The 27,969-nt window shown below is 36.2% G+C and overlaps 1 protein-coding gene across 7 annotated transcripts in view; it reads left to right on the forward strand.

Annotated features, from left to right (window-relative positions):
* LOC106872103 (pyroglutamyl-peptidase 1) overlaps window positions 1–23,569 on the forward strand; it is a 48,722-nt gene extending 25,153 nt beyond the window's left edge. For 2 of the 7 annotated variants that reach the window (XM_089363610.1, XM_052973203.2), the window contains exons 4-5: window positions 5,487–5,716; window positions 6,171–9,642. In XM_089363610.1, coding sequence (XP_089219736.1) covers window positions 5,487–5,716; window positions 6,171–6,225 — 285 coding nt within the window. In that variant the 3' untranslated portion in view covers window positions 6,226–9,642. Of the gene's footprint in view, window positions 1–5,486; window positions 5,717–6,170; window positions 9,643–10,250; window positions 11,934–16,375; window positions 17,101–23,180 lie in introns of those variants that run through there. The other 5 variants (XM_014918963.3, XM_014918961.3, XR_016244444.1 and 2 more) reach the window with 4 other exon arrangements.
* Window positions 23,570–27,969: the final 4,400 nt, after the last annotated feature.

Genomic DNA, 27,969 nt, shown 5'->3' on the forward strand with positions numbered 1-27,969 from the left:
ATCACTTCCTACCACCCACAATAACTACCTACTGCAGGCCCTTCTTCTTTCCCTCACATGCCTATCTGCATCCTCACATATCTACCATACCCCACTCCCATTTCTCTCACTATCACTTGCTACTTTCACCTCTTCCCCATCTTTAAACATCTCCCTTCACACTCTTATTGACCATCCCCCTCTATTCACTCTGTATCACTTGTACATCCCACCTCCGCTACTTATTGGTAGGTCCTGATGCATCTCCAACACCACTCTTTCTCTCTCACTCTGACTTTCTCTGTCTTTCTCTCTCTCTCACTCTGACTGTTCCTCTCTATCTTTCTCTCTAACTCTATCTTGCCTTCCTCTCCTTTCTCTTTTCCTACTGGGATTGCCAAGTATCCCCTCTGTAGTAAGACACCCCTCTCTATCCCTCTATAACACACTAACCTCTCACCTGGCACAAAGCCACTTCCTGCAGTTCTTACTCCCTTTTCCAGCTGAGAGGTTTTCATCTCACAAGTTGCTTGGCAATCCCACTGGTATCAGTGCTACACAAAAAAGCACTCAATACCCTCTCTAAAGTGGTTAGCATTAGGAAGGGTGTCCAGCCATAGAAACCATGCCAAAGCAGACCATGGAGCTTGGTGCAGCTCTCCATCTTGCCAGCTCCTGTCAAATAGTGCAACCCATGCCAACATGGATATTGGACATTAAATGGTGATAATGATGATGACAACTCTGCTTCTACTTTATTATCAGAATCTAGCTGAGAAGATACAATGTATTTGCAGTAGAATCTCAGAGTATCATTACATTCCAGAGTTGTCACACCAGAGTTGAACCCACAATTGCTGCAGTCCAATGACTAAAACAAGTAAAATAGTAAAAAGAAATTTTTATTACTTGTTTTCAGCATAGTATTTTGGTACATGAAACAAATGTTTGTAAATTCCACCCCCACCCAAGAACATATACATGGCACCTAACTCAACACACCTTACACAACCCACCCTTTCACCTCTAACTCTAATTCCCTCCTCCCCTGTTCTCTGCCATACTCTCCACCACCTTCTCTTTTTATGTCCATACCTCATCCTTCTGCCTAAAATCATTGTTTACTCTTCTATTCTCCCTTGATTATAGGGGCCACTTGAGATTCTTAGCCTTGGAGGTTACAAAGTGTTCTTCAGTAACGCTGGTGCTACACTAAAAACCCAGCACACTTTGTAAAGTGGTTGATGTTAGGAAGGGTATCCAGTCATAGAAACAATACCAGAGTAGACACTGGAGGATGATGCAGTCCTTTGACACATTGGTTCCTGTCAAACTGTCTAATCCTATTCCAGCATGGGAGCTGGATGTTAAATGATGATGATATATATCATCTTCATCATCATCATCATAATCATCATTTTTACATCTAACTTTCCTTGCTTCTATGGATTGGTCATGAGTACATTGGGGTAGATTTTTTTTCTGTTAGCAAATGTCCTTCCTGGTGCCAACTTGCGCCTGTTTCTCTGTGAGGTAATTATCTCCCAGTTTGCCAACAAATAGCCTAAACAAGGTTACACAGAGAACTGCAAACAAATGATATCATATGAATGAGACTTTTGAGCTTTTGTTTACAAAGGTGGTACAGTATGTCAAAAAACCCATATATGCTTTTGCAATGCCAGCAAATGGCACCATCCAGCTGAAAACACAAACGTACGTTTGTTTTTATCAAATTGCATATGTTATATATAAAAACAATTTAATATTAAACTGAAGACTTAATCAAAACTTTTTGGTTTAACTTTTACAAGGAAAAGATCGGCAGCGACTTCAAAGTTTTGGCTTGCTCACCTTCAAGACAGTTGGATTCAGGGAAGCAAGGGTAAATTTTGAAGTTACTCTACCAATCCTTTCCATTCGTATGTACATGCAGTTCTGCTAGTCTAGCATCCTTTGGATATGGGTAGCATCATATCTGTATTGAAAGTCAAGTCTTAAAAATCGAAATAAGAGTGTTTACTAACCAGTTTGTCAGATACATAACCATATTCTTCAGCAGCCTCAATATTTATTAACTTCTTTTTGTTAGATAAATTAAGTTTATAAATGCCATGTTATAAACCAGTTAGCTGTGAATACACAACTCTTCACAATACCATGGTCTTGTAATTGTTTAGCATTTTCAATGATCATTGGCTTCACATCCACACTTTTTCTTGTCTCTGAATCAGCCATTGCACTAACTTGTTTTTTCTGTTTCTTAGTATCATATATTGTTGAAGTATCTGTTTTATTCATGCATTCTACTTTTCACTTCTTTTCATATGCTGTATTCTATCAGTTTCCAGACACAATGTGAAAGTTACGTGCTTTTCTTCCTACGCCCTCCTCAAATTGGTTACTTTTGTAAACATTGGAATGTACTTTCAAAAATGGGTGGACATTTAGAAAACACTTAAGCACTGGGCAATAGATTGTCAGTCGCCAGTGATAATGCTTATGAAAAACAAACAGTGAAGTGCATCAAAAAATGCTGAAGAATGAGGTTTACTAGACTATTGGATCCCAGATTAATGGAACTTTACTGTAGGTTGTTGTTTGAGGTAAATTTAACTGCCCATTTTGCAAGTGCACTAAGAGCACCCCAAAGTTACATTATTAGAGGACTCCACAGGGTGTTTAATGCCTTCAGAATGTGAACATATATACCAGTTATTGTTACTATTTTTATAGTGTCAAATTTAAGTGTTTGATATTTGTTAACAGAGTATCTAATTCAGGCAGTCAGTTTACAATTTTACATGTAGCTTCTTTTAATTTTGTACTTTTTTATAGGTTTCATTGTTGTTTGCTGTTGATAGCATTGTTATTGTTTACTCCTAAGCCAGTTAGAAAATTTTAAACGTTGGATACATAAACCAATAACACTGATTGTATAATTTCCTCTGGGTTCACTTTACAACATGGAAACAAAGGTCACTTTAAAGTTCAAAAGTCACTTTCAAATACATTTTTTTTTCATTTAGGATGTGTGAATTTTATCAATGTAGTTTGTACAGTACTAAACTCTCTTTTCTTTCCTATACTATAACACTAAAGAAAAGCCAATGTGTATACTTTTTACCAAGAATTAATTAGCCAAAATTAGGTCTATGTATCGTCAACAAATTTGTATCATCATCATCATCATCATTAATATTTAACATCTGTTTTCCATGCTTGTATGGGTTGGAAATTTTGACAGAAGCTAGCCAACCAGAGAGTTGGAGAGTTGTGCAAGCTTCCAATTGTGTGTTTTGGCATGGTTTCTATGGCTGGATGTCCTTCCTAATGCAAATCACTTTTTTTATGGGTACTTTCTTTATATGTGGCACTGGCATGAGTACTTTTTATGTGGCACCAGCACCTACAAGTTCACAAGACAAGGATCACGTGACTGAGAGAGGGAGTGATGGGACATAGTTGTAAAGGACATGCCTATATGTACGGATGGATATGATTTTACTTAGCTTGATGTCTCTTCCCAAGTACAGCAACTTTCCACAAATCTCAGTCGCTTGTCATCTCAGTGAAGCCTAGTGACTGAAGATCCTTTCTCACTACTTCGTTCCATGTCTTCCTGGGTCTGCCCTTTCCACAGGTTCCCTCCACAATTAGAGATCAGCACATTTTTATGCAGTTGTTCTCATCCTTTTGCATAACATGACTATACCAGTGTAGCCTTCTCTCTTGCACACTACACTTGATGCCTCATATACCCAATTTTTGTCTTAAATCATTTACACTCTGTTGTACATGAACACTGAAATTACCCAACCAGCAGAGCATACTGGCTTCATTTCTTTCAAGCCTTTGCATGTCCTCTGTAGTCATAGCCTATGATTCACTGCCACATAACATAGCTGTACATATACAGACATTAGAGTATCTGCTTTTCACTCTAAGGGAGAGGCCCTTTGTTACCAACTAAAATAGCTGTTTTCTGAATTTTGACCAGCCTATCCTTATTCTAGAAACTAAAGCTTCCTCTTCCACTACTAAGTTGATCACCTAGGTAATGGAAATTATCTATTACTTCTAAGGATCCCCACTCCCTGGACGCTTGAGTGAATCTATTTTCTGCACATTCCTAGTGTTTATTGTACCTGCACATCAGTCACCCACAAAGACTACTTTCTCTTTTAATCTTCTTGTGATATCACTGCACCTCTTATATGTCCATAGTCTGCACTGGGTACAATAAATGGAGTTTCTACCAACAACTTTTCTACATATTGAACAGGACCATCTCCCTATAGGGATCAGTGATTTGTCTGTTTTCCTACTTAGTTGGACTTTGGTCTTTGCTAAATAAACTCTAAGATCTCTTGATTCCAGACCTTGCTTCCTCATCTGAAATTTGTTCTCTAGTTCTTGTAGTGATTCAGCTATAAGAAGAAGGTCATCAGCATAGAGGAGCTCCCAAGGGCAATCAATCTTAAATTCTTCTGTTATGGCCTGGAGGACTGTGATAAACAAGAGAGAGCTGAGAACCAATCCTTGGTGGATTCCTACGTATACACTAAAATTTTTTGCTATACTCAATGCTAACTTTCACCTTACTGACAGTAGCTTTGTATATGGCTTGTACAGCTCTCACCAACCACACATCTGTCTCTAGTTTCCACATTGCCCATCAGATACGGGAGTGGGGGGACCCTGTCAAAGGCTTTCTCCCTGTCAACAAAAACCAAGTAAGAGGTTTCTTTGTGGCTAAATACTTCTGCAGTTCCCTCAGGAGGAAGACAGTATCAGTAGTGTCTCTACCTGGTACAGTACCAAAATGCATCTCATCTAAACTAACTCTCTTCCTAATAAGTTGAGCAATGACCCTTTATATAACATCCATCATCTGGTCTAGCAATGTGTTACCTTTGTCTAAGGCATCACCTTATTTCTCTTCTCCTTCATTTTCTAGATATGAAATATCTTACAAGTGAAGCATTTTATAAATCTTTCTTGAATTAAGAAACCATTCTTCAGGCTTCTCTTTCAGATTTTGTACTGATTAGTGTTCATTTCCTTTTCTCCTCCTAATTTCTCAGTGTATTAGAACATGTAAGGAATATTTCTCTACAGGAACAGATTGAGTGGGTGTGTGGTTATCTACAATACATTCAGTCATGCTATAGTGGAATTTACTTTTTTAACATATTAGGTCTGTAAAGCGATTTTTTTCCCAGATAAAAACTGCAACCTCTGGCTTTACACATAATTTAAGTATGTCATATGGGTAAAGTGGGAGATTTGACTGTGGACTGTCGCTGGTAAAGATTTTACTTTTATTGCATAATTTGAATGGAATTTCATTATTTGAGGATATAATATACCAACTAGCATGTCTGTCTTGTAAAAATAGAAACTAGTATCACGAGTTTATTTTGCAAATGTTGATTAGTTTCTTTAGTAGCAACAACAATGGTGACTCACAAAATAATAAGTTTTTTCTATTTTGTATGTTCTAGTTGGTAATCCATGTTGGTGTGTCAGGTATTGCCAACACATTGACTTTAGAGCAAATTGCCCACAATGATGGTTATTTTCTTGATGACATCAATGACTACCATCCAGAGAATAACAAATGTGTTGAAGGTGCTGAAGACACTATCAGCTCTGAGATCAATATGCAGCTGATCTGTGATGCTGTTAATAATTCTGACAAATTTACTGCAGTTGTGTCTGAAGATGCTGGACGGTAGGTTGCTTCATGTTTTATATATTTTGTGTACTTTCTACATTTTCATCTATCCTTCAAACTGTTATTAAATTACCTAAAGGTAGCAAACTGATAGAGTTGTTAGCATGGCAGACAAAATGCTTAGTGGCATTTTATTTGTCTTTACATTCTGAGTTCAAATTCTACCAAGGTTAACATTGCCTTTCATCCTTTTGGGGTCAATAAAATAAATACCAGTTGAGTGCTGGGGGGGGGGGGGGGGTGTAATTGACTTACACCTACCCATGAACATGATAGCCTTGTGACATAATTTGAAACTGTTATTAAATTATCAAATCTCATAATATTGTTTTTCATTTGCAGAAGTAACTTTAAAAACAAAAAGAAAAACAAAATTTCTTCTTTTGCCATAGCAATGACAAGATTTAAGTATTTCAGTACAGAGAAACATTTTATCTTTTATCTGTTTCAGTCACTACACTGTGGCCATGGTGGGGCACCACCTTGAAGAGCTCTTCGTTGAATGAATCAACCCCAGTACTTTTTTTTTTTCAAAACCTGGTACTTATTTTACTGGTCTCTTTTTGCCAAATTGCCAAGTTACGGAGATGCAAACGAATTAATACCAGTTGTCAAGCAGTGGTGGAGGGACAAACACATACACACACACACACATACACACATAATGGGTTTCTTTCAGTTTCTGTCTACCAAATCCACTGACAAGGCTTTGGTCAGCCTGAGGCTATAGTAGAAAACACTTGCCTAAGGTACTATGCAGTGCCTCTGAACCCGCAACCATGTGGTTGGAAAGCAAGCTGTTTACCACACAGCCATGCCTGAATTATTCAGTGTGCAATCTGCTGGGTATAACAGTGGAAATTACTTTTTCATAGTACTTATTTACAGTGAAGCTAAATAAATTCAGCCATTGAAGGCTAAGTATACTGGGGTTGGGGTGAGGTTCAGTAATGGACTACAAACCAACAAACAATATTTGGTACATTGGTATGTTGCTGCAATTTTAACTCTGTTTATATAGTCAGGATCAACTCTATACAACAAAATAGAAATAACTGTGTTAATAATAGACCAGTGACAGGCATGTGGCTTAGTGGTGAGGGGTATTTGTCTCATGGTCATAAGGTTGTGAGTTTGATACCAGGCAGCACTTTGTCTTTGATCAAGAGGCTTTATTTCTCATTGCACCAGTCCAAAAATGAGTTGGACCTGTATTTCAAAGGGTATAGCCTGGTCACATTCTGTGTCACATTGAATCTCCCTGATAACTACGTTAAAGGTATGTGTGTCTGTGGAGTGCTTAACCACTTGTGTGTTAATTTCACAAGCAAGCTGTTCCATTGATTGGATCGACTGGAACTCTCACTGTTGCAACCACTTGAGAGTAATAGACCATGTATCATCATCATCATCATCATCATCGTTTAACATCCACTTTCCATGCTGGCATGGGTTGGACGGTTTGACTGAGGGCTGGCAAGCCAGAAGGCTGCACCAGTCTCCAATCTAATCTGGCAATGTTTCTACAGCTAGATGCCCTTCCTAATGCCAGCCACTCCAAGAGTGTAGTGGGTGCTTTTACATGCCACTGGCACGAGGGCCAGTCAGGCGGTACTGGCATCAGCCATGCTCAAATGGTGCTTTTTACTTACCACCTGCACAGGAGCCAGTCCAGCAGTACTGGCAACGACCACGCTTGAATGGTGCTTTTTTTACATGCTACTTGGCAAGGGAACCAGTCAGCGGCCCTGGCAACAATCATGCTCGAATGGTGCTTTTAACATTCCACTGCCACAGGTACCAGTCAGGTGGTATTGTCATCAGCCATGACAGCGATTTCACTTGCCTCAACAGGTCTTTGTAAGCATAGTTTATTGTCCAATGATTGATAGGTACTCTTAAATAGGCTGGTTATAGAGTACTGGCATAGGCCACAGGTTATGGTCTCACTTGGCTTGCCGAGTGTTCTCAAGTACAGCATATCTCCAAAGGTCTCGGTCAGAAGTCATTGCTTTGGTGAGGCCCAATATTTGAAGCTTGTGCTTCAACACCAGGTCTTCCTGGGTCTACCTCTTCTGCAGGTTTCTTCAACTGCTATGGTGTGACACTTTTTCACACAGCTGTCCTCATCCATTCACAACACATGACCATACCAGCGCAGTCGTCTCTCTTTCACACCACATCTGATGCTTCTTAAGTCCAACTTTTCTCTCAAGGTGCTTACACTCTGTTGTGTATGCACACTGACATTACTCATCCAGTGGAGCATACTGGCTTCATTCCTTGCAAGCTTACGTATGTCTTCAGCAGTCACAGCCCATATTTCACTGCCATGTAACATAGCTGTTCGCACACATGCGTCATACAGTCTCCCTTTTACTCTGAGCGAGAGGCCCTATGTCACCAGCAGAGGTAGGAGCTCTCTGAACCTTGCCCAGGCTATCCTTACTCTACCAGCTACACTTTCAGAGCATCCACCCCCACTACTGACTTGGTCACCTAGGTAATGGAAGCTATCAACTACTTGTAGCTTTCCCTGACATGTGATGGAAGCTGTTCTTTGCACGTTTTCAGTGTTTATTGCTCCTGAGCATTTGCCACACACAAAAAACTATCTTCCCAGTTAGCCTTCCTTCAATATTGCTGCACCTCTTATGTGTCCATAGCTTAACAATAATTCTGTAGAAGTTCGTCTGATGCTAGAAACAATAATCCACTTAAAACTCCTGAAAAAATAAAATATTCATTATTTCTCACATTGGCATAAGACTGTGAATCTATAACGAAGTTGTTTAGTCACTGAAATAAGCCCAAGTATACAACAAGTAATTTATTTTATGAATTGTAGAGGGTTAAGAAGCAAATCAGACTTCTATGAGGTTTCGACCTGGATGGTAATTAAATATAGATACTCAGTCCTTTTGTTCTTGCTATCATGTCAACAGCATGTGTGCTATGATGATGATGATTCATAAAACCATACACCTTAAAAACCCATGTAATTTGCACACCTGTATAATTTACGCAGGTGATTTTCAGGATAATATTTGTTAAAAAAAAAAGCTTCTACTTATGCAAAATTCTCACCTAAAAATTTTGAGAATTGCTGATGTAGCCAGGGGAAAAAGATTTTCAATTTAGTTGTATGTAGCATAATTTCACTTACTTCTGATTAGATTTTATTAAATTTTCATGAAATAAAAATAATTTCTGTTTAAACAGGTATCACATTGAAAGCTATTAAATTACGAAGTGTTTGTGTTGTTTATAATAAACTTTGTTTTACATTTCTTGCCGACAAGAGATTATGTTCGATCTTTAGCATACATCTGTATGACTTCTCAAATCACGATCACAGGAAAAGTTGTTGATGAGAATTACCAACAAAAGCAAAGCTGATAAATACCCACAGGTTTTGCAAATTAAGTTTAATTACCAATAAACATCAGCTTGGATGACACTTTACTCAACCAACAGAGGAAGGTGACTGATCAAGCTGATTATGTAAACAGAATTCTTTTCCATCTATTCTTGTCAGAACCTTTGATGTAGAGTATCGAAATTTTAATCCCTTTCACACATAAAATGTCAAGCAAACTTAAAACTTTATCGTTACCGTTATTGTCAGTATGGGCAGAACTTATGAATCGTTTACTGTGAAGGAAAAATTAAATATGTGCTCCATTGCGATAGGTAGAAACTCCAAGCAATGTAAAATATGGCCCAGACCATGTTTACCAGCATCAACGTTTGATTTCAAAAACTAGTTAACCATTTTGTGGTTTTTGTAAATTTATACAGAAAAAGTAAGCATCATACTGTCCAGCATATATTAAAGTCAACTTCATTATTGCTATTTAAGCCATTATTTTTTCTGTAAAAACCTTTTCTGATATTAAATGAGTCAACTTCCGGTATGAATATTTACACTTTGTACATTTTTTTCCAACAAAATAAATTCCAAAACAAATTCTGGAAATGATCTACTCATGTAATTTATGCAACCCCTAAAGTTTATCTTTACATTTGCGAAAAAAAGTGCATAAATTACATTAGTTTTTACAGTATACATATATATGTGCAGACATTGCTTCCCAACTACTTGGTTCCAGGTTCAGTCCCACTGTGTGGAACCTTAGGCAAGGGTCTTCTTCTATAGCTTCAGGCTGTAAGTTGATTTGGTAGGCAGAAACTGAAAGAAGCCGGTCATATGTGTGTGTGCGTGTGCGTATATATATATATATATATATATATATATATATGTATGTATGTATGTATGTATGTATCTATGTGTGTGTGTCTTTGTGTTTGTGTTTGACCTCCTCCACTACTTGACAACCAGTGTTGGTGCATTTACATCCTTGTAACTCAGTGATTCAGCAGAAGAAACCTGTGGGTTAAGTACCAGGCCTTAAAAAATAACTCCTGGGCACCCCAGCACGGCCACAGTCAAATGACTGAAACAAATAAAAGATAAAAGACATATTTTTAATTCAGAATTCTTATGTATTTTTTATTTTCTTCCTTCCAGATACCTCTGTGATTACTCCTACTTTACTTCATTGTACATAGACCGAACACGATGTGCGTTTATACATGTTCCAACACTTGACAAGGGCTACACCAGTGAAGAACTTGCTCAAGGTGTCAAAATGGCAATTTTGTTAATGCTTGAACAAATATCATCTTGACCTGAAATTTTGTCCTAACACAATTTAATGGTTGGTGTGGGAAATGGCCCTTAAATAAATAAATATATATATATATATATATATATATATACATACATATATATATGTGTATGTATATACATATATGTATTATATATATGTGTGTGTCTGTATATATATATATATATACACAAGCATACACATATATATATACATGCATACACACATACATATATATATGTGTGTGTGTGTGTGTGTATATATTTATATATATATTATATATATATATATATATATATATATATATATATATACAGACACATATATACACATACATCATATATATATATATGTATATACTTCATATATGTGTGTATGTTTGTGTGAAAAGGAAGCTGAATTAAAAGATGTGATAAGTTAAGAAATTAACGGAGGTGGTGACTGTGTACTGATTCTTCCAGCAATGCATGCATATATATATATATATATATATATATATATATATATATATATATATATATATATATATATATACTTATATGTATATATACTTATATGTATATATGTGCACTATATACTAGCTATGCAGAACTTTACCTCATGGTGCAAATATTGTTGTTTGAGTCATTAACTCAACTAACGAAGTGACTTTTCTTTTTCTCTTTTTTTTAATTTACCTGAAGATCATGTGATAATTCCAAACATTCTAAACATTAAAGCTGTTGTCAGTGTCACAGTTCACATGTAAGCCATCTTCCTCTGCTAACTTCTGAATGACTTACACACATCTCCAACTGCATTGAAATAATCAGGAAAGTGCAGGGATGAACTGCGCTTCAAGAATCATTGTCAATCTTCTCCCACAACCATTAAAATTATTTAAAATCTAATGTTTAAATCAGATCATATATATGCATGTAAATATATATATGCATATAAAATTTTTAACTGAAATTCATTCTAGAATGATTTATTTTACAATTTTTATTTTTATTTTACATTTCTTATATAATGAAATTAGGTAAAAGAATGACAAGAGTATACAAGCATTAGCATTTAGATATCACTCATCAGAACTAAATGCTTTGCATACCAAGCACAGTATTTCAGTTCTTAGTTCAAATCCTGCCATTATTGACTGCTCCTTTTATAGTTCCAAGATCAATAAAAAAAACTAGCTGTATTAACTTGCAGTTAACTTGACTATACACTTCTATAACTATGACAATGTCATGTTTTTAAAAAAATGGATTATTTATTAAAATATGTATATCTTCCATCTTTGATGATCTAATATTTATGAATTAATATAACATCTTAATGGACCTGTTAACAATATAGCACACATTTGGAAGACTAGAGCAGCAGACAAGAATTAGTTGATTTGGCAATCTAGAAAAGCGGACATAAAACATGCTCATAATCTATTAAATCACAATTGTCACCAATATCAGAAGTACCATCTAAACGATATAGTGTGGGATCCTGTCAAATTCCTTTTCTTAATCAAGAAATGAAAAATAAAGCAGTTTGTTCTTTGTTAAGTATTTCTCATGACTATCTTTCAAAACTATAATTTTTTTCCTTTTTACATGTGCTGGGTCTTGTGGAAATACCCATGGTTTTCACAGGCCCTCCAAGACCAGTGAGATTGGTGTTGTTAATGTTGCACTTACACTGTTGCATGTCAACACATACAAGGAAGATGTGAGCAGGGAGAGAATACCAGAAGGCAATGTTTTAAGAAGGAAATACTATGTACATAAATTAGTGCTGTGCGGTTGGCCACAACAAGGGTGATGGGAAGAGGAGAGGTGAGTGACTCTAGTGTACCTGAGCTGAAATGGCATGAGACCAACCAGCAACAAGAATAGAGGCCATATTGTAGCAACAGAAAAAAGACAGAGAGGTTACTATTGTAGAAAATTGACTCTATTCAATTCATCTAAACTCTATCTTACACTATAACTTTGCCTCAATCTTTTTGACTCCATTATCAAGTTCATTAGCTTTTAATCCTATGAATCATTGTTTAGCAGACAAATAAAGCCAGTACTTACCTTTTATTTCTAAGGTATTTAATATATGAAAGAAATATCTTTTCTTTTGGATAGGATGCTAGACCATCATAGCCAACTTTCCTTGAAGATCTAATTATCTTTTGTATATTAGATAAGGTGCACAATATCATGTAATATCTGTAGTATATTTCCACCATACACACAAATTTCTGGCTTTCTACTCACCTAAGAAATTATGTTGTATCTATTTGAATATTTGAGTCTAGCTGAACATTAGAAGCATCAGTTGTGGCGTGCAAGAGAGACGATTGCGCTGGTATGGACATGTGGTGAGAATGGAGGAGGATAGCTGCGTGAAAAAGTGCCACACCCTAACAGTTGAGGGAACCCGTGGAAGAGGTAGGCCCAGGAAGACCTGGGCTGAGGTGGTGAGGCAAGACCTTCGTACATTGGGCCTCACCGAGGCGATGACTACGGACCGAGACCTTTGGAAATGTGCTGTGCGTGAGAAGACCCGGCAAGCCAAGTAAGATCGTTGCCAGTGCCCCTGGACTGGTTCTTGTGCGGGTGGCACATGAGATGCACCATTTTGAGCATGGCCATTGCCAGTACCGCCTGACTGGCTCCTGTAGGATTTTCGAGCGAGATCGTTGCCAGTGCCCCTGGACTGGCTTGTGCGGGTGGCACATAAAAGACACCATTTCGAGCGTGGCCGTTTTCGTGCGGGTGACACGTAAAAGCACCCACTACACTCTCTGAGTGGTTGGCGTTAGGAAGGGCATCCAGCTGTAGAAACTCTGCCAAATCAGACTGGAGCCTGGTGTTGCCATCCGGTTTCACCAGTCCTCAGTCAAATCGTCCAACCCATGCTAGCATGGAAAGCGGACGTTAAACGATGATGATGATCATCATCATCATCTAGTGAAGTCATAAAATTACAAGGACATTATCAGAAGTAATCTGAGAGCTTTCATTAACATTCAGAAATATATATAGAGATGGCTGAAAATTTTGCATGAAAGTAACAAAAATGGATCAAAATAATTTCTGTAACTCTGTTACAGGTAAATTATATTAAACTTACCTGTTTGTGCTGGGTTGACTGAGATGATAGTAAAGCAAGATTTAATGAACAGTTTATGAAGGTGGTCCCTTTCCGTTGCAATCAATTTCTCTCCTTGATAGTAATATTTGCTTTTCTAATTGTTTTCTCCATCTCTTAGTGCACCTACATATGCTAGTTCATGAATATCTAACAAGTTACATTGTTAGAGAAGTTAAAGGAAGCTGAATTAATTTTTGCACTGTTTCTATCTCTGATGGGGATGGCACAAAGAGATCTTGACTGTATGTCATCTTCAGCAACATCAAATCCATATGATTGAAAAGTGATGATTAAAGAGTTACATTTAACTATTCTGGTTTCAGAATTAAATCTCTACTTTGTATTATATTTAAACATTATGAAGAAAATTCTAAAAACCAAGTGGATATTTATAGATGCAACCAACAGAAATATTATTTTATAATTATCAACAAATCGAATTTGTTTTATTTATTTTTTTATTTTTTATTTTTTTCTGTTGCTTCTTGTTCTAGAAGGCAATAGAAAAGATTGTTGAATGATGATTCATTGTCAAAACCATCTGGAACCAGATTTTACTAACTGCACAAATTTTGGATTGCACAGCTAAGAGTATTGATTGTAATTATTATCCATGGCAAATATGAATTACTATTAATGGATGTTACAGCTACAAATGGTATGTAGCCATAAGTTACAAGAAATGATTTGTAATTATTCAATTTCATTTTGGTCTCATGGGAGAAATTGATTTTTCTCTGGAGAAAACAATGTTAGATAATTATTCCTCATCAAAGAAACAGATAATGAGAAAAACACTATCTCAGTGTTTACTTACCTTCCTACATGGCTAATCAGTGCATGTGCGTGTGCAAAATGTATATTTGCTATAGTAATTTCACTATGTCAGACTGTTGTAGAACTACTCTCAGTCATTTAGGTAGTTCAACTATGATACTTTCGTTATTTCTTGAAAGCATCAAGTAAGATGTTTAACTAAGTGAATATTGAGTAGAAATGTCCATAACTTTAACTGTCTGAAAGCATTTTGTTTAGTTACCTTTTTATCCTTTTTCTTGTTTCAGTCATTTGACTGTGGCCATGCTGGAGCACTGCCTTGAAGAATTTTAGTTGAAAAAATCAACCCCAACACTTATTTTTTTAAAGCCTGATACTTATTCTATTGGTCTCTTTTGCTGAAGTGTTAAGTAATGGGGACATAAACACCCCTGTACCAGTTGTCAAGTAGTGGTGGGGCACAAACACAGACACAAAGACACACACATATATGTATACAAGACAAGCTTCTTTCAGTTTCTGTGTACTAAATCCATTTACAAGGCTTTGGTCAGCCTGAGGTTACAATAGAAGACACTTGCCCAAAGTGCCATGCAATGGGACTGAGCCCAGAACCATGTGGTTGGTAAGCAAATTTCTTACCACACAGCCACTAATTTGTATTTATATGTATCATATATTAAATGAGAAAAAGGAATATGTGCTTTATTATAGATTTATTCCTCTCAATACAATTTACCATAAGTAGATTTTCTGCTGGTATTTACTAGTAAATATATAACCATCAGGTGTGAAGGTGTATGGCTTAGTGGGTAGAAGTATTGAGCTCACAACTGTAAGGCCATGAGTTCAATTGCCAGTGGTGCTTTGTGTCCTTCAGCAAAACACTTTACTTCACTTTGCTCCAGTCTACTCGGCTGACAAAAATGAGTAGTAACTGTATTTCAAAGGGCCAACCTTGTCACATCTTGTGTTGTGCTGAATTTCCCTGAGAACTATGTTAAGGGTACACATGTCTGTGGAGTGCTCAACCACTTGCGCGTTAATTTCATGAGCAGGCTGTTCTGTTGATCAGATCAACTGGAACCCTCATCATTATAACTGATAGCATGCCAGTTATACAACCATCATCACCAATTTTACATTTTTTTACTGTGTTTTCATGTCATAGCCATTTACAATTTTATGGAGACTTGTTGAACATATTTGGCTTCAGCACTCCATATAACCCCTCATAACTTCTTTATTTTGGGGAATTTTCAGAAAATTTTTACAAATTTGTGTTCTACATATGGGAATTCATATGATGATACAAAAGAATTTTTTTGTGATTTAAAGGCAATTTAGCTTGTTTTTCAATACTCTTCAGTATTTTTCTCCCCATCAAAAAATCCCCATTTAAAATCTGATTTTTAAAAAAAATTTGAAAAAGAGTGGAAATTTTAGGATTTATGAGGTGGAGATGGTTAAAAAATTGAAGAAAATTTTTTTAATAATTCTGTGAATTCCTTTGTATAGAACATGAATTTGCAAAAGTTTTCTGAAGATTCAAAAAATTTTTTTTTAATTATGAGGGTTTATATAGGGTGCTTAAACCGGAATTCCACCATTAATTCTATACTGGACACTTTCATCTAGTTGGATACATTTGTGTCCCTATTTTTGGGACATTTGTCCATTTTTGACAGTTCTGTATTCAACCTCTAGAATTGCTGGTCACTGACGGATTCTGTCATTTTACACTTCCTGATGAGAGTTCTTGTTCTCAAAGACCTCTCATCAAGCAGTGTAGTGGAAGATCATGTATATTTTCTTCGAATTGTATATAAAGGCTTAACTCTTTCTGTCAATTCTTTCATCCAAACAACTTTTGTTGCATTTTCAAAATGCTTTGCTGAGACTAATTATTATGTACCCTCTGGAATACACATGTAACTTATTACCAAGTATATGTATGTATTGTATTTACTTATGTGTAAAGTGAAAAATTTACATACACACACACATACATAGAATAAAAGTATAGACAAGCAAATAACTGGTATCAGATTAGATTATGACTTATATATTTTTGTATTTATAGGTGCAGGTATGGCTGTGTGGTAAGAAACTTTCTTCCCAACCACATAGCTCTAGTTTCAGTCTCACTGTATGACACCTTGGACAAGTGTCTTCTACTATAAACTTGGGCCAACCAAAGCCTTGTGAGTGAATTTGGTAGAAACTGAAAGATGCATGTCGTACATATATATTAGAGTGGAGCAAAAAAGGTACTTTTTACACAGATTTTCAAAATATGATTTCAAGAATTTTATTTTTTTTTCAAAATCCTTTAACCCTTTCGTTACTAACCCTGTTCATAAGACCAACCCAGCCATAGCCGGCCGAGAGTACCCATTGTTATTTAAATGTAAATTTGAACCCAAATCTCGTTAGTACATTCGTTAAAACACAAGATTTCACTTTGCAAACAGTTGAGTTATTGTATCTGACATTGTTTGGCATGATATTTGAACTCTGGAATTTTGGAAGATTTTTTTTCCACATTTTTTGCGGCATTAATTTTTTTCAACTTTGAAGATGGAGAGGACTTTCATGCTATCAAGCAGTGATTCCGAATTTGAAGGCTTTTCAACAGAAGATATGGAGATATCGAAGAAAAGAATGAATGAGCGACAAAAGCACGTGGTGAACGATAATGAATTGGATATTTCTGTATCCGATACTGAAAGCAGCGACGGCGACAGCGAGGATGATTTTTACACCAGAATGGAATAAAGATTTTAAAAATATTTTTATTAACCTTTAGACTTCTTTTTCTTATTTTTGTTTGAAATGATTACTGCGGAAACAAACCGTTACCCAGAATGTAAACAAGCCGGAAAAAAAGATAGCATGTGCGAGACACTAGCAGAACCCCTAGTATGTGGAGAACCAAGCTTTGATCCCATATTTAAAATAAGACCTCTCATCGACTGCATTCAAAATGCATATAAAACATTTTACAAGCCTGAGAGATACTTATCCGTCGATGAGGGCATGGTGGGGTATAAAGGAAGAGTATGCTTCCGACAGTATATGCCAGGAAAGCCCACAAAATAGGGGATCAAAGTTTGGAAAATTTGTGAGACAAATACTGGGTACTGCTGTGGATTTAGTTTTTATACAGGGAAAAGAGACAATGATGTTAGTCAGCATGGCCTAGGGTACGATGTGGTCTGGAATTTATTACGTCCATGGCATAATCAGGGCGGTCAAACTAAAGCGTTTGACCCGGTGACAAAAATTTAAAAAATATTAGTCTGATGGGTGTAAAACAACTCGCTGGGAACGAATATGAAGAAAAAAAATGCGCGCTCGCGAACGGGGTGGGTGGGGAAAGGGCTTGGAACATTCACGATATGAATGTCCCGAGACACCTCACTGGAGCCAAGAAACAAAAGAAGAATAGTGTAATGGGTATAAAACGACTTGCTCTGAAAGAATATCAAGAACACACACACACACATATATATAACATTAGTCTAAATTCATAATTATTTTAGAATTTAATTGAAACTCATGGGGGATGTATTTTGGTCAGAAATATAGTAACGAAAGGGTTAAAATCTGAAGTTCTTAAATTTACATCTTCAGGCTCCACAGCCTACTTGAAATTTTGAATAATGAGCGAAAAATCAATTTATAACACTGTTGTTCCTCATTTTATTTTTTACATTCATTGTTATGAATCAATTTTCTTTTGCAAAATCCTTTAAAAACAAGTGTGTTAAAATCTCAAGCTCTAAAATTTATATCTTCAGGCTCCGCAACACACCTGAAATTTCAAATAAATTTTCAACTTTTTTTTCTTTATTATTTTTAATACTAGGTTACCGGATATATGTGTTACATGCGCTAACATGTAAACCAATTTTTGATTCTCGACACATTTTGATGATAAAAACATTTCCAATTTATTCGAAATAATTTCATGTAACTAAATAATACAAATTGTTGTAGTGCATTCCTTTTCATTCCAGTAATAAAGCCAATTAATTTTTTTCATAAACGAGAATTAGCCTCTCACTCTCAAATAAAGAATGGAACAAAGATTTGTTGTTTTGGAAATTCCTAAAACGACATGATGCTAATTGTTTGTTATGTTCAAAATAGCTAAAACTAAATAATTCTTATTGATTATTGCTGTTTACCTTTCAATTTGAAACCCTTTTTTGTCTCAAACACCAGAATTTTTTTCTTTTGATTTGATTCATTTCCTAATGAAACCATCTTGACTGTTCTCACCACAAACATTAGATGATGCTTCTGTCACAAGTTGGATGTGGCATGGTAATTTTCCCAGTTGCATCAAATGCTGCTGTTGAATGAAGGTATCGATTTCTTCATCAGAAAATGCCTGTGTTAGAGGTGGTTCAGTAACAATAGTGTCCTACCAGTTAATTATGTCCATGTAATTTGAGGCAGCAAAGTTTAGGGTAGGAATTTTGAATGGTCACACAGATTTCACTTTATACTGTGTTTGAGCCTGCTTTATACGCCTCCTTGCTAGTTCTCAAATGTGGCTCCATTCATCATTTATCATGGCACAAAGAAAGCATTCCATTGTATAATTGGAAATACAATGTCTTTTACCACTTGATCCATTTTTCAATCATCTTAACATTTAGAGCCCCATTTTCCAAGGAAAAGTTGTGTTTAATTGTGAATTGGTACTTCAGATAAAAGTTTAAGATTTTTAGTTTAATTGACTGAAGGGATAGATGCCTTTTGCCAAACAAGAATTATCTTTTCTACTAAAACTTGACAATTTGTTTAACTGAAGGATCTTTCTTAACTACATTCTTTTTTTTTCTCACTCAAATAAAACACATTTTAGTACATCCTTGTAAAGCTAGCAAAACTCGTTTGCTAAGATCACATGGAGTATCAAATATTGGGTATTCAATATCATGACGCATTATTGGCTTATGAGTCATCACTAAATGTAAACAATACTTAATTTAACACGATCATTAATGTTGATACAATGGCCTAAAGTCAAGATACAAAACAGAAAACTTCACACATGTACAATGTATGTCCACACGCAATGACCATTGCAGCAGCACTGGAGAGATGTTCACACTCCTGTTCTCTTTATAGTCGTGGAACCTCAAGATATTAGTCAATTGTATTGAAACTTGGTATGCAACCTATTAAGGATACTATTTTTACTGCTTTGCATTCTGCTATGTAGAAATATGTATTTGTTACAAAATTCGACCAAAAATAGCGAATTTTAAAATTTTCAATTGAGTTGTGAAGCCTTAAAAAAATATTTAACTGCAGAGTTCTTTATACACCTTTCTTTTAACCCTAATTTGCAGAAAAATATTGATTCTTGGTTACCAATTTTGAAATTTGCATTTTTCGCTCCACTCTAATGCATGCATGTGTGTGTGTTTTGTGTCTGTCCTCCACCACCACTTAGCAACTGGTGTTGGTGTGTTTACATTCTCATAACTTAGTGGTTCAGCAAAAGAAAACAATGGAATAAGTACCAGGCTTTAAAAAAATCTTGGGGTTGCTTTGCTCAACAGTAACCCTGCAGTGCACCAGCATGGCCACAATCAAATGACTGAAACAAGTAAAAGATAAAAGCTTCACTGTAGATGGAGAAAATGCTTTAAGGAATTTGAATCACAAGAGAACAATAAAAGTTCTATTTTGGAATGTTCATTATGGTTGTGATGTTTGCTGCTATAATCCCATAACAGTTACGAGGTAAGTCTATGGTATTGATATTTCATAATAGATCAAGGCAGGGATCCTAGGAAAATCCTGAACTGGAGGATAAAATGTCCAATGAATTTATTTCTTGGTTATATTCTTAGCAACAGTTTTGAATTTCTTAGTAGCAGATTTTTTTGCAGCATTTTTCTTGGTAGCAGACTTTTTAGCAGACCTTTCTTTATTCTTGATCTTTTACTTGTTTCAGTCATTTGACTGCAGCCATGCTGGGGCACCACCTTGAAGGGTTTTAATCAAACAAATCAACCCCAGGACTTTTTTTAAGTCTAGTACTTGTTCTATCAGTCTCTTTTGCTGAACAGTTAAGGTTCAAGGACATAAACATACCAACATCGGTTATCAAGCTGTGGTGGGGGACAAACACAAAGACATACACACATAGATATATATATATATATATATATATATATATATATATATATATATATATATATACACGATGGGCTTCTTTCAGTTTCCATCTACCAAATCCACTCACAAGGCTTTGGTTGGCCTGAAGCTATAGGAGAAGACACTTGCCCGAAGTGTTACACAGTGGGACTGAACCCAGTGTAGCAGTTGGGGTTTTTTTCCCTCCTCTAGATGGAATTCCCCTCGGGAAAATTTGACTGTGACGAATTTCCTCCCTAGGAAAAATTGTCCCGGTAATTTTTGCCCCTGGGGAATTTCATCCTAAGGAAAAAATTCTCCCTTCTCGACAAAAATTCCTCGCATCATAATTCAGAACATAACCTCTGTATGAAGTTTAGAAACATGTATTTTATTACAATTATATATAGAGAGAAATTACATGTATGCATGCTTATACATGGTAATAAAATAGAAGTCTTTCATCAAAATTAAGATTTTTCTCTATCTTTTCTGAGTCTGTCTTGGTATACAGATATAACAGTTCTGTTTATTCTTGAAGTTGTTTTTACCTGCACATTCAACATGAAACAAATCTGTTACTAACAAAGTTTCACATGCCACAACAGGCCATCCATCTGAAGTCATGTTGCCATATGTATGACATGTCCATGAACTTGGGATAACCTCCTCCTCCACTTTGATAGCATCTTTTAGTGCTGCATATGCATCCTCCTCCATGAATTTTGAATATCCTTTCTCACTGTATACCAAGTAGTTTTTCTGGATGTATTTCAACATCCCTCTCTTCAATTTTCCTGTCATCTTGTTCTACTCATTTTACAACTTCACATCCAGCTATGGCACACAAAATTGACCTAAGATGGTTTGGAAAACTTGGAATTTTGGACATTTCTTCATCTGATTCATAGTGTGGATTGTAAACTTTTAAATTAACAAGATGGTTTTTCAGTTCTTTGTTAGAAGAAACATCAGTTTTGTGCATCCTTTTCTTTCTAGGAGGCAACAATGTAAGATCCAAGCCATTTCTGCTCCAATTTTCCTCGCGTCCTATGATTGTTATTATTTTTCAGCAACACTAGCGATTCAGTTGTAATATTTCATTCGTTGGCACTGTGTCTCCTATCATAATCTCTTTTCTTTCTGCTCTGAGTCTTGAATATATTCTTCATCATTTTTTATTCTGAATTCTTCTTGGCCTCTGTTAAATCCCTAACAGTGATGTCTGTTGTTTTGTCTGTCTGAATTTCTTTGCCTGATAAACATTACATTGAAAGGAGTTTCTCCAGTACTGGTATGAACTGATGTACTGAACCCCAAAAGGATTGGTTTGATGTGCAGGTGTGTCTCATACTGTTTCTCATTGACACATTTCATCAAAGCCTTTTCCAGAGTTTGGTTGAGTATTTCCATGTAGCAAAAATTATATGTATATATATCCAAAAATAAGGTATGGAGTTGATCCTTGGATCTCACCTTTACTTAAAAGTATATCTCTTTTACTCTTTTACTTGTTTCAGGCATTTAACTGTGGCCATGTTGGAGCACCGCCTTTAGTCGAGCAAATTGACCCCAGGACTTATTCTTTGTAAGCCTAGTACTTATTCTATCAGTCTCTTTTGCTGAACCGCTAAGTTAAGGGGACACACCACCATCGATTGTCATAAGGCTTTAGTCGGCCCAAGGCTATAGTAGAAGACACTTGCCTAAGATGCAATACAGTGGGGCTGAACACAGAACCATGTAGTTGGAAAGTAAGCTTCTTACCACACAGCCACACCTCCTGCAACCCACACCTGTGCCTTCTTTACTTTTTTGGTATTTTTGCGTTATTTCATATTCGTGGCTTTTGCTTTCTCAGCACACGTTCTCTTTTCCTCTTTCAGTTTTGGATTTAACTTATTGTTATTTTAACCTACTTAACCTACTATGTAATATCAGTCCTACAAACTTATAACAATTCCAGTTGTATATCAGCACATATCACAACAATCATGAACATTTTAAAATCAAATGTTAATAATTTCTTGTTATTTAAATTCCATAAAGCATTTTATATATATATACAACATAAAGCAAAGTGGATGACAAATTTTCGTAGGTCAAGTTATTTATTGTGGGAATACAAAATACATAAAATGTTCATCGAGATATTAGGTTTCAAGCACTCCAATATTACAATCCAAAGAAAAGCAATCATACAAAACCTTACAATCGTTTTGAGAAATGTGTTTGTATTGGGCAAATTTTCCATACAAATAGTCACATTTCTCTCATTAGAGGTACAAAAAAATTGATTAAAATGGTTTTAAAATTTGAGAAAGTTTAAAATATCTCCTACTGATAGAACTTGAGGTCATATCAAGTAATGTTGTAATTTTTTTAAATGTTATAGTGTTTATAAAAAAGTTTGCAAGGATATAGAAAAAGACTCTGTGAAGTGAAAAAATGTTGTGAAGTAAAACATTTGTGTGGATGAAAAAAAATGAAATTTGTAAAAATTAAATGAGGACTCAAATTTGGTTAACCATATATATATATATATATATATATATATATATATATATGTATATATATACAGGGGTTGGACTAAAAAATGGAAACACCTAGCATCATTGCATCGTAATTTTGAAACATCTATAAAACTGTCAAAAAAATGTTTATGTTTTTTGATTTATTATGAGTGCTGCTTAATATGTTTTGCGAAAATTGCTGTTTCTTTTCAGATATCATCAGAAAAAGGTAATCAAAATTCCTTGCGGAACTGTTTCTGGAGGGAAATACAGTCTTTCAGGATGATAATGCACCAATCCATACGGCTGAAGTTGTTACTGAATAGCACAAGGAACATCCTAGTGAAGTTGAACATCTTATCTGGCCACCACAGTCCCCAGATCTCAATATTATTAAACATTTATGGTGCATTTTAGAAAATCAGTTAAGGAGTCGATATCTTCCACCATCATCACTATAAGAACTGGAGACTGTTTTAGCTGAAAAATGGACAAAAATTCCTTTGGAAACAATTCAAGTCCATACCTCGTAGAATTCAAGCTGTAATTTCTACCAAAGGTGATCCTACTCCATATTAGAATAAATTTGTTTGAAATTTTAAGGTGTTTCCATTATTTTGTCCAACCCCTGTACATATATATATGTATAAATATATAATGTCATAATCTGAGCAGATACCATTTATTTACCTGTCTATATACTTTTATTCTATTATATATGTGCCAGATCAATATATTACCTGCAATTTATATATATATATATTTGTGTAGGTTAAGTAGTGTTGTATGTAAATATGCGTGTACACAATGTTAAGATACAAAGGTAAAGGGTGTAACACTTTAGACATAACTTGCCAACCGTGTCAACATATAACCACATACAAGTCTGAGCAAACTACACAATGACAACACAGTCATAATACATGTATATGCACAAGCATGAAAGAAAAGCAGAACGAAATATGATTCCAACAATTTAGAAGGGTATGTGTGCATGCGTATACACATACATGTAAGTTTATCTATAAATACACATCAATATATCTATATACATATGTGTGTGTGTGTATTCTTTTATTCTTTTACTTGTTTCAGTCATTTGACTTTGGCCATGCTGGAGCACCACCTTTAGTCGAACAAATCAAGGCCCAGAACTTATTCTTTTGTAGGCCTAGTACTTATCTTATTGGTCTCTTTTGCTGAACTGCCAAGATAGAGAGAGATGATGTACAACTTTCTTGGACAGAAATTCCTGTGGTCATTATACTGAAACAACTACTGGACACTATCAGTTTTGTTTTATTTTTTGCTTTCTTTAATACATACACACACATGCGTGCACACACACACACTCACACGCATATATAAAATACACTTTAATTGAAATACAGTTTCCCCAAAATTAAATATCTTCTTATACAATAAATGCGAAAACTAATTTCATGCCACTCAGTAACAACTTTAGCCGTGTGAAAGATTGCGTTTCCTTCCAGAAGCAGTTCCGCATGAATTTGATCAGATAAAATGCTTAAATAGTCTTGACTATTAATTCTGCCAAGAAGGGAAACCATTGGGACGGTGGATTTCTAAGATATAGCCCCCCAATCATCACAGATCCTCCTCTGTGTTTAACAGTTGGAAGAAGGCAGTCTGGGTCAAATGCTTCTTTTGGCTGTCTCCACACGTATACTCGGCTGGTGGTCGGAAATAAAGTAAAGGGTGACTCGTTCGAGAAAATAACATTCTTCCACTGCTCTAGGGACCAATTCTGTAGGTTTTGACTCCACTCTAAACGTTTTGCAACGTTTGTTTTTGAAAGTAGTGGTTTTCTTATTGTGGAAACTGGGTTCTCGAGCTTGTCATTAAGCTCTGCTCTAATTTTGGGAGCTGTACTTTTATGATCCTTTCTAATAATTCATGTAAGAGTCTGACAGTCCCTGTCTGAAAGTTTTGGTTTTCTTCCAGAATTTTGTTTCGACGAGGAGGTTTTTCCCTCTTTCTCAGAGGCTGTCATTACTTTCAAGACAGTACTTCTTGATACAGCAAACATTTCAGCTGTTTTTGTTACGCTAGCACCTGCTATACGACCACCAACAATTTGACTTCTTCGAAAGTCTGATAGATCTGTCATTTGAATGAATTTTAATTACCTTTTTCTGAAAAGAAACAGCAATTTTAGCAAAACATTAAGCAACACTAAATTAAAAAACATAAAAATAAACAAGCTTTTGACAGTTTTATAGATATTTCAAAATTATGATGCTAGGTGTTTCCATAATTTTGTCTACCTCCTGTATATATATGTATATATCTGTGTTTGGGTCTATATTTGTCCCCCATCACTGCTTGACAACTGGTGTTGGTGTGATTACATCTCCGTAACTTAGTAGTTCAGCAATAGAATTCAATAGAATAAGTATCTGACTTTAAAAAAAATAAGTTCTGGAGTTAATTTGCTTGACTAAAATTCTTTAAGGTAGTGCCCCAGCACAGATACAATCTAATGATTGAAACAGGTAAAAGATGAAAGATAAAGAACATGTATATACATTCACCCATGATGGATACGAGGGTAAAAATTCCATTGAGAGACTAATATATATATATATATAGTAATGTTTGTTGCCACTTCTGTGCGGCTGTTCCATGCAGAACTATGTTACTACATTTTAACTCCAGGAAAACATTTTTCCAATGTTAATGACACACCACTTATGTTTGCTATATTGCAAGTAAGGGAGCGAACCATTCCCTGCCAGCATGGAAAGACCAGTAGACCAGTTGGTTTCTGGGTGCATACCTATCCTCAGTACTGGATGTTTGCCTGCTAGAGATGGCAGTCATCCCTACTTATAAACAAATAAGCAACAATCAGCCACTGATCTTGCAACAAGCTAAAGGAGCTGGTTGTAAAATCTCTGAAAGAGATTCAAGTAGTAACGATATTAAACAGTAATGTTTGTTGCCACTTCTGCATTGCTGTTCCCTGCAAAACTATGTTACTATATTTCAACCCGAGGAAAACATCTTTTCCAGTTGGTTAATGGCTCACAACCTGTGTCTGATATATGGCAGGTAAGGGAGCAAACCATTCCCCTCCAGCATGGAAAGATCAGTAGACCAGCTGGTTTCAGGGTGCATACCTGTCCTCAGTACTGAACCCTTGCTGGCTAGAGATGGCAGTCATTCATCGCTATTCGCAATATATCAACAAATATATATATATATATGCATACACATATATATACATACATACATGTGTGTGTGTATATAAACCAGAAAAAGGGCATACACAAGTATATACACGTACACAGATAAAACAGATATACACAGATACATATATTTATACACCCACATAATAATCACACATATATCTATGCAATACTTACAGATATACAAACAACATATATCAATACACATAGATGCACACATCAGTACAGATATATAAATTAGATACTTAGAGGCTTAGTGGTTAGGTTATTCTGCTCATGATCATAAAGTCAAGAATTCAATTTTCAGTGGTGCATTGTGTCATTCATCACTTTGGTAAAAGCAAATACAGGAGGCTCATTTAGCTATGATTGTTTTCAACATATTTCCCTCTCAGATTTACACACTTATTCCAATGGTCCTTCAGTTTTACTAAGCCCTGTATCTCAAAGAACTCCATCATTCCATCAGGTGTAATGACTTGGGCTCCGGTGTGAGTGTAGAGCAGTGATATCAGGTCCAGTATCTTCTTTGGGATTCCATAAGCCTGTAAGATCTTCATCAAGCAGTGATGGTCCACAGAATCAAAAGCCTTACTAAAGTCAATAAAAACCATGTCAGCAGGAAGACTCTTTGCTCTATCTCCCTCTAATATCCTCCTCAGCATTAGGACGTGACTGGTGGTTGATCTTCCCTCTCTGAAGCTGTTCTGGTTGTCCCTGAGCTTCTCCATCTCAGGCTGGATCCTGTTAAGAATCATCCTGTTGAGGGTCTTTGCCATGAGTGACATCAATGAGATCCCCTGTAGTTGTTAGTGTTAGAGAATTCTCTCTTCTTTGGCACTGGGATGATGTTACTGATCCTCTACTGATTCGGGACAACTTCTTTTTCCAGTGTCTGGTTACAGAACTTCAAGACGATATCAAAATCACACCTCTTCATCACCTCTGGCGCTACTCCATCTTCTCCATATGCCTTGCCTTCCTTGATCTTCTTGGTTCTCTGGAGCTCCTCTTTGGTGAAGAGTCCTGTCTCAATATCCAGTTCCTCAAACAGCTGCCTGATCTCCCCAGGGTCTTAAAATGGTCCAGCCATTTACTCTTCCTATCCTCGGGCCCTGTTCCCTCTCTTCCTCCCTGTGATCTCATTGATTGTCCAGCTCTCTTTTCACCTAGACCCGTCAACTGCTCTCTTCACACTTCTGATCTTCTCCATCAGTGCCTCCTGTCTGGCCTCATTGTAAGCAGTACAGAGTTCTTCCTTCATCACCTCCACATACTCCTTCCTCTCCTCCATAGGATCAGCAAGGAATTGGTCCTTGGCAGCTTTCAGATGTTCTCTCGCTGCACACACCCTTGAGTCTGCAGAGCTGATATTCCTCCTCTTCTCTCTCCTCAGCACCAGGACCTCACTTGCTTCTGCTTTGGTGAAGTACCTGTACCTCCTCATCACACTCTCCTCAGGTCTTCCAATCTCTCTCTCCTCTACCTCTCCACACTGAGCACTGAATCTGTTCCTCACTTCTATTGTGTACTTCTCCTGTAGCTTATCATCTTCCTTGAAAGCTCCCCAGTCATAGATTGCTCTCCAGAGCAGAGCCTTACTCTTTCTTAAGCTCACCCAGACCTTACTCATAACAAGCCTGTGGTCACTGCCCAGTGTACTGAAACAGTTGTATAGTTCTGTGTTCAGAACACAATTCCACCATTTCTTCCTCACCAGAATGAAATCAATCTGGGACTTGGACAGGTGCATATCAGAAATGTAGGTCCACATTTTCCCTGGATTCTTC

Source organism: Octopus bimaculoides, chromosome 15, assembly GCF_046866305.1.
Source record: "Octopus bimaculoides isolate indiv1 chromosome 15, ASM4686630v1, whole genome shotgun sequence".
Classification (NCBI taxonomy): Eukaryota; Metazoa; Mollusca; class Cephalopoda; order Octopoda; family Octopodidae; genus Octopus; species Octopus bimaculoides.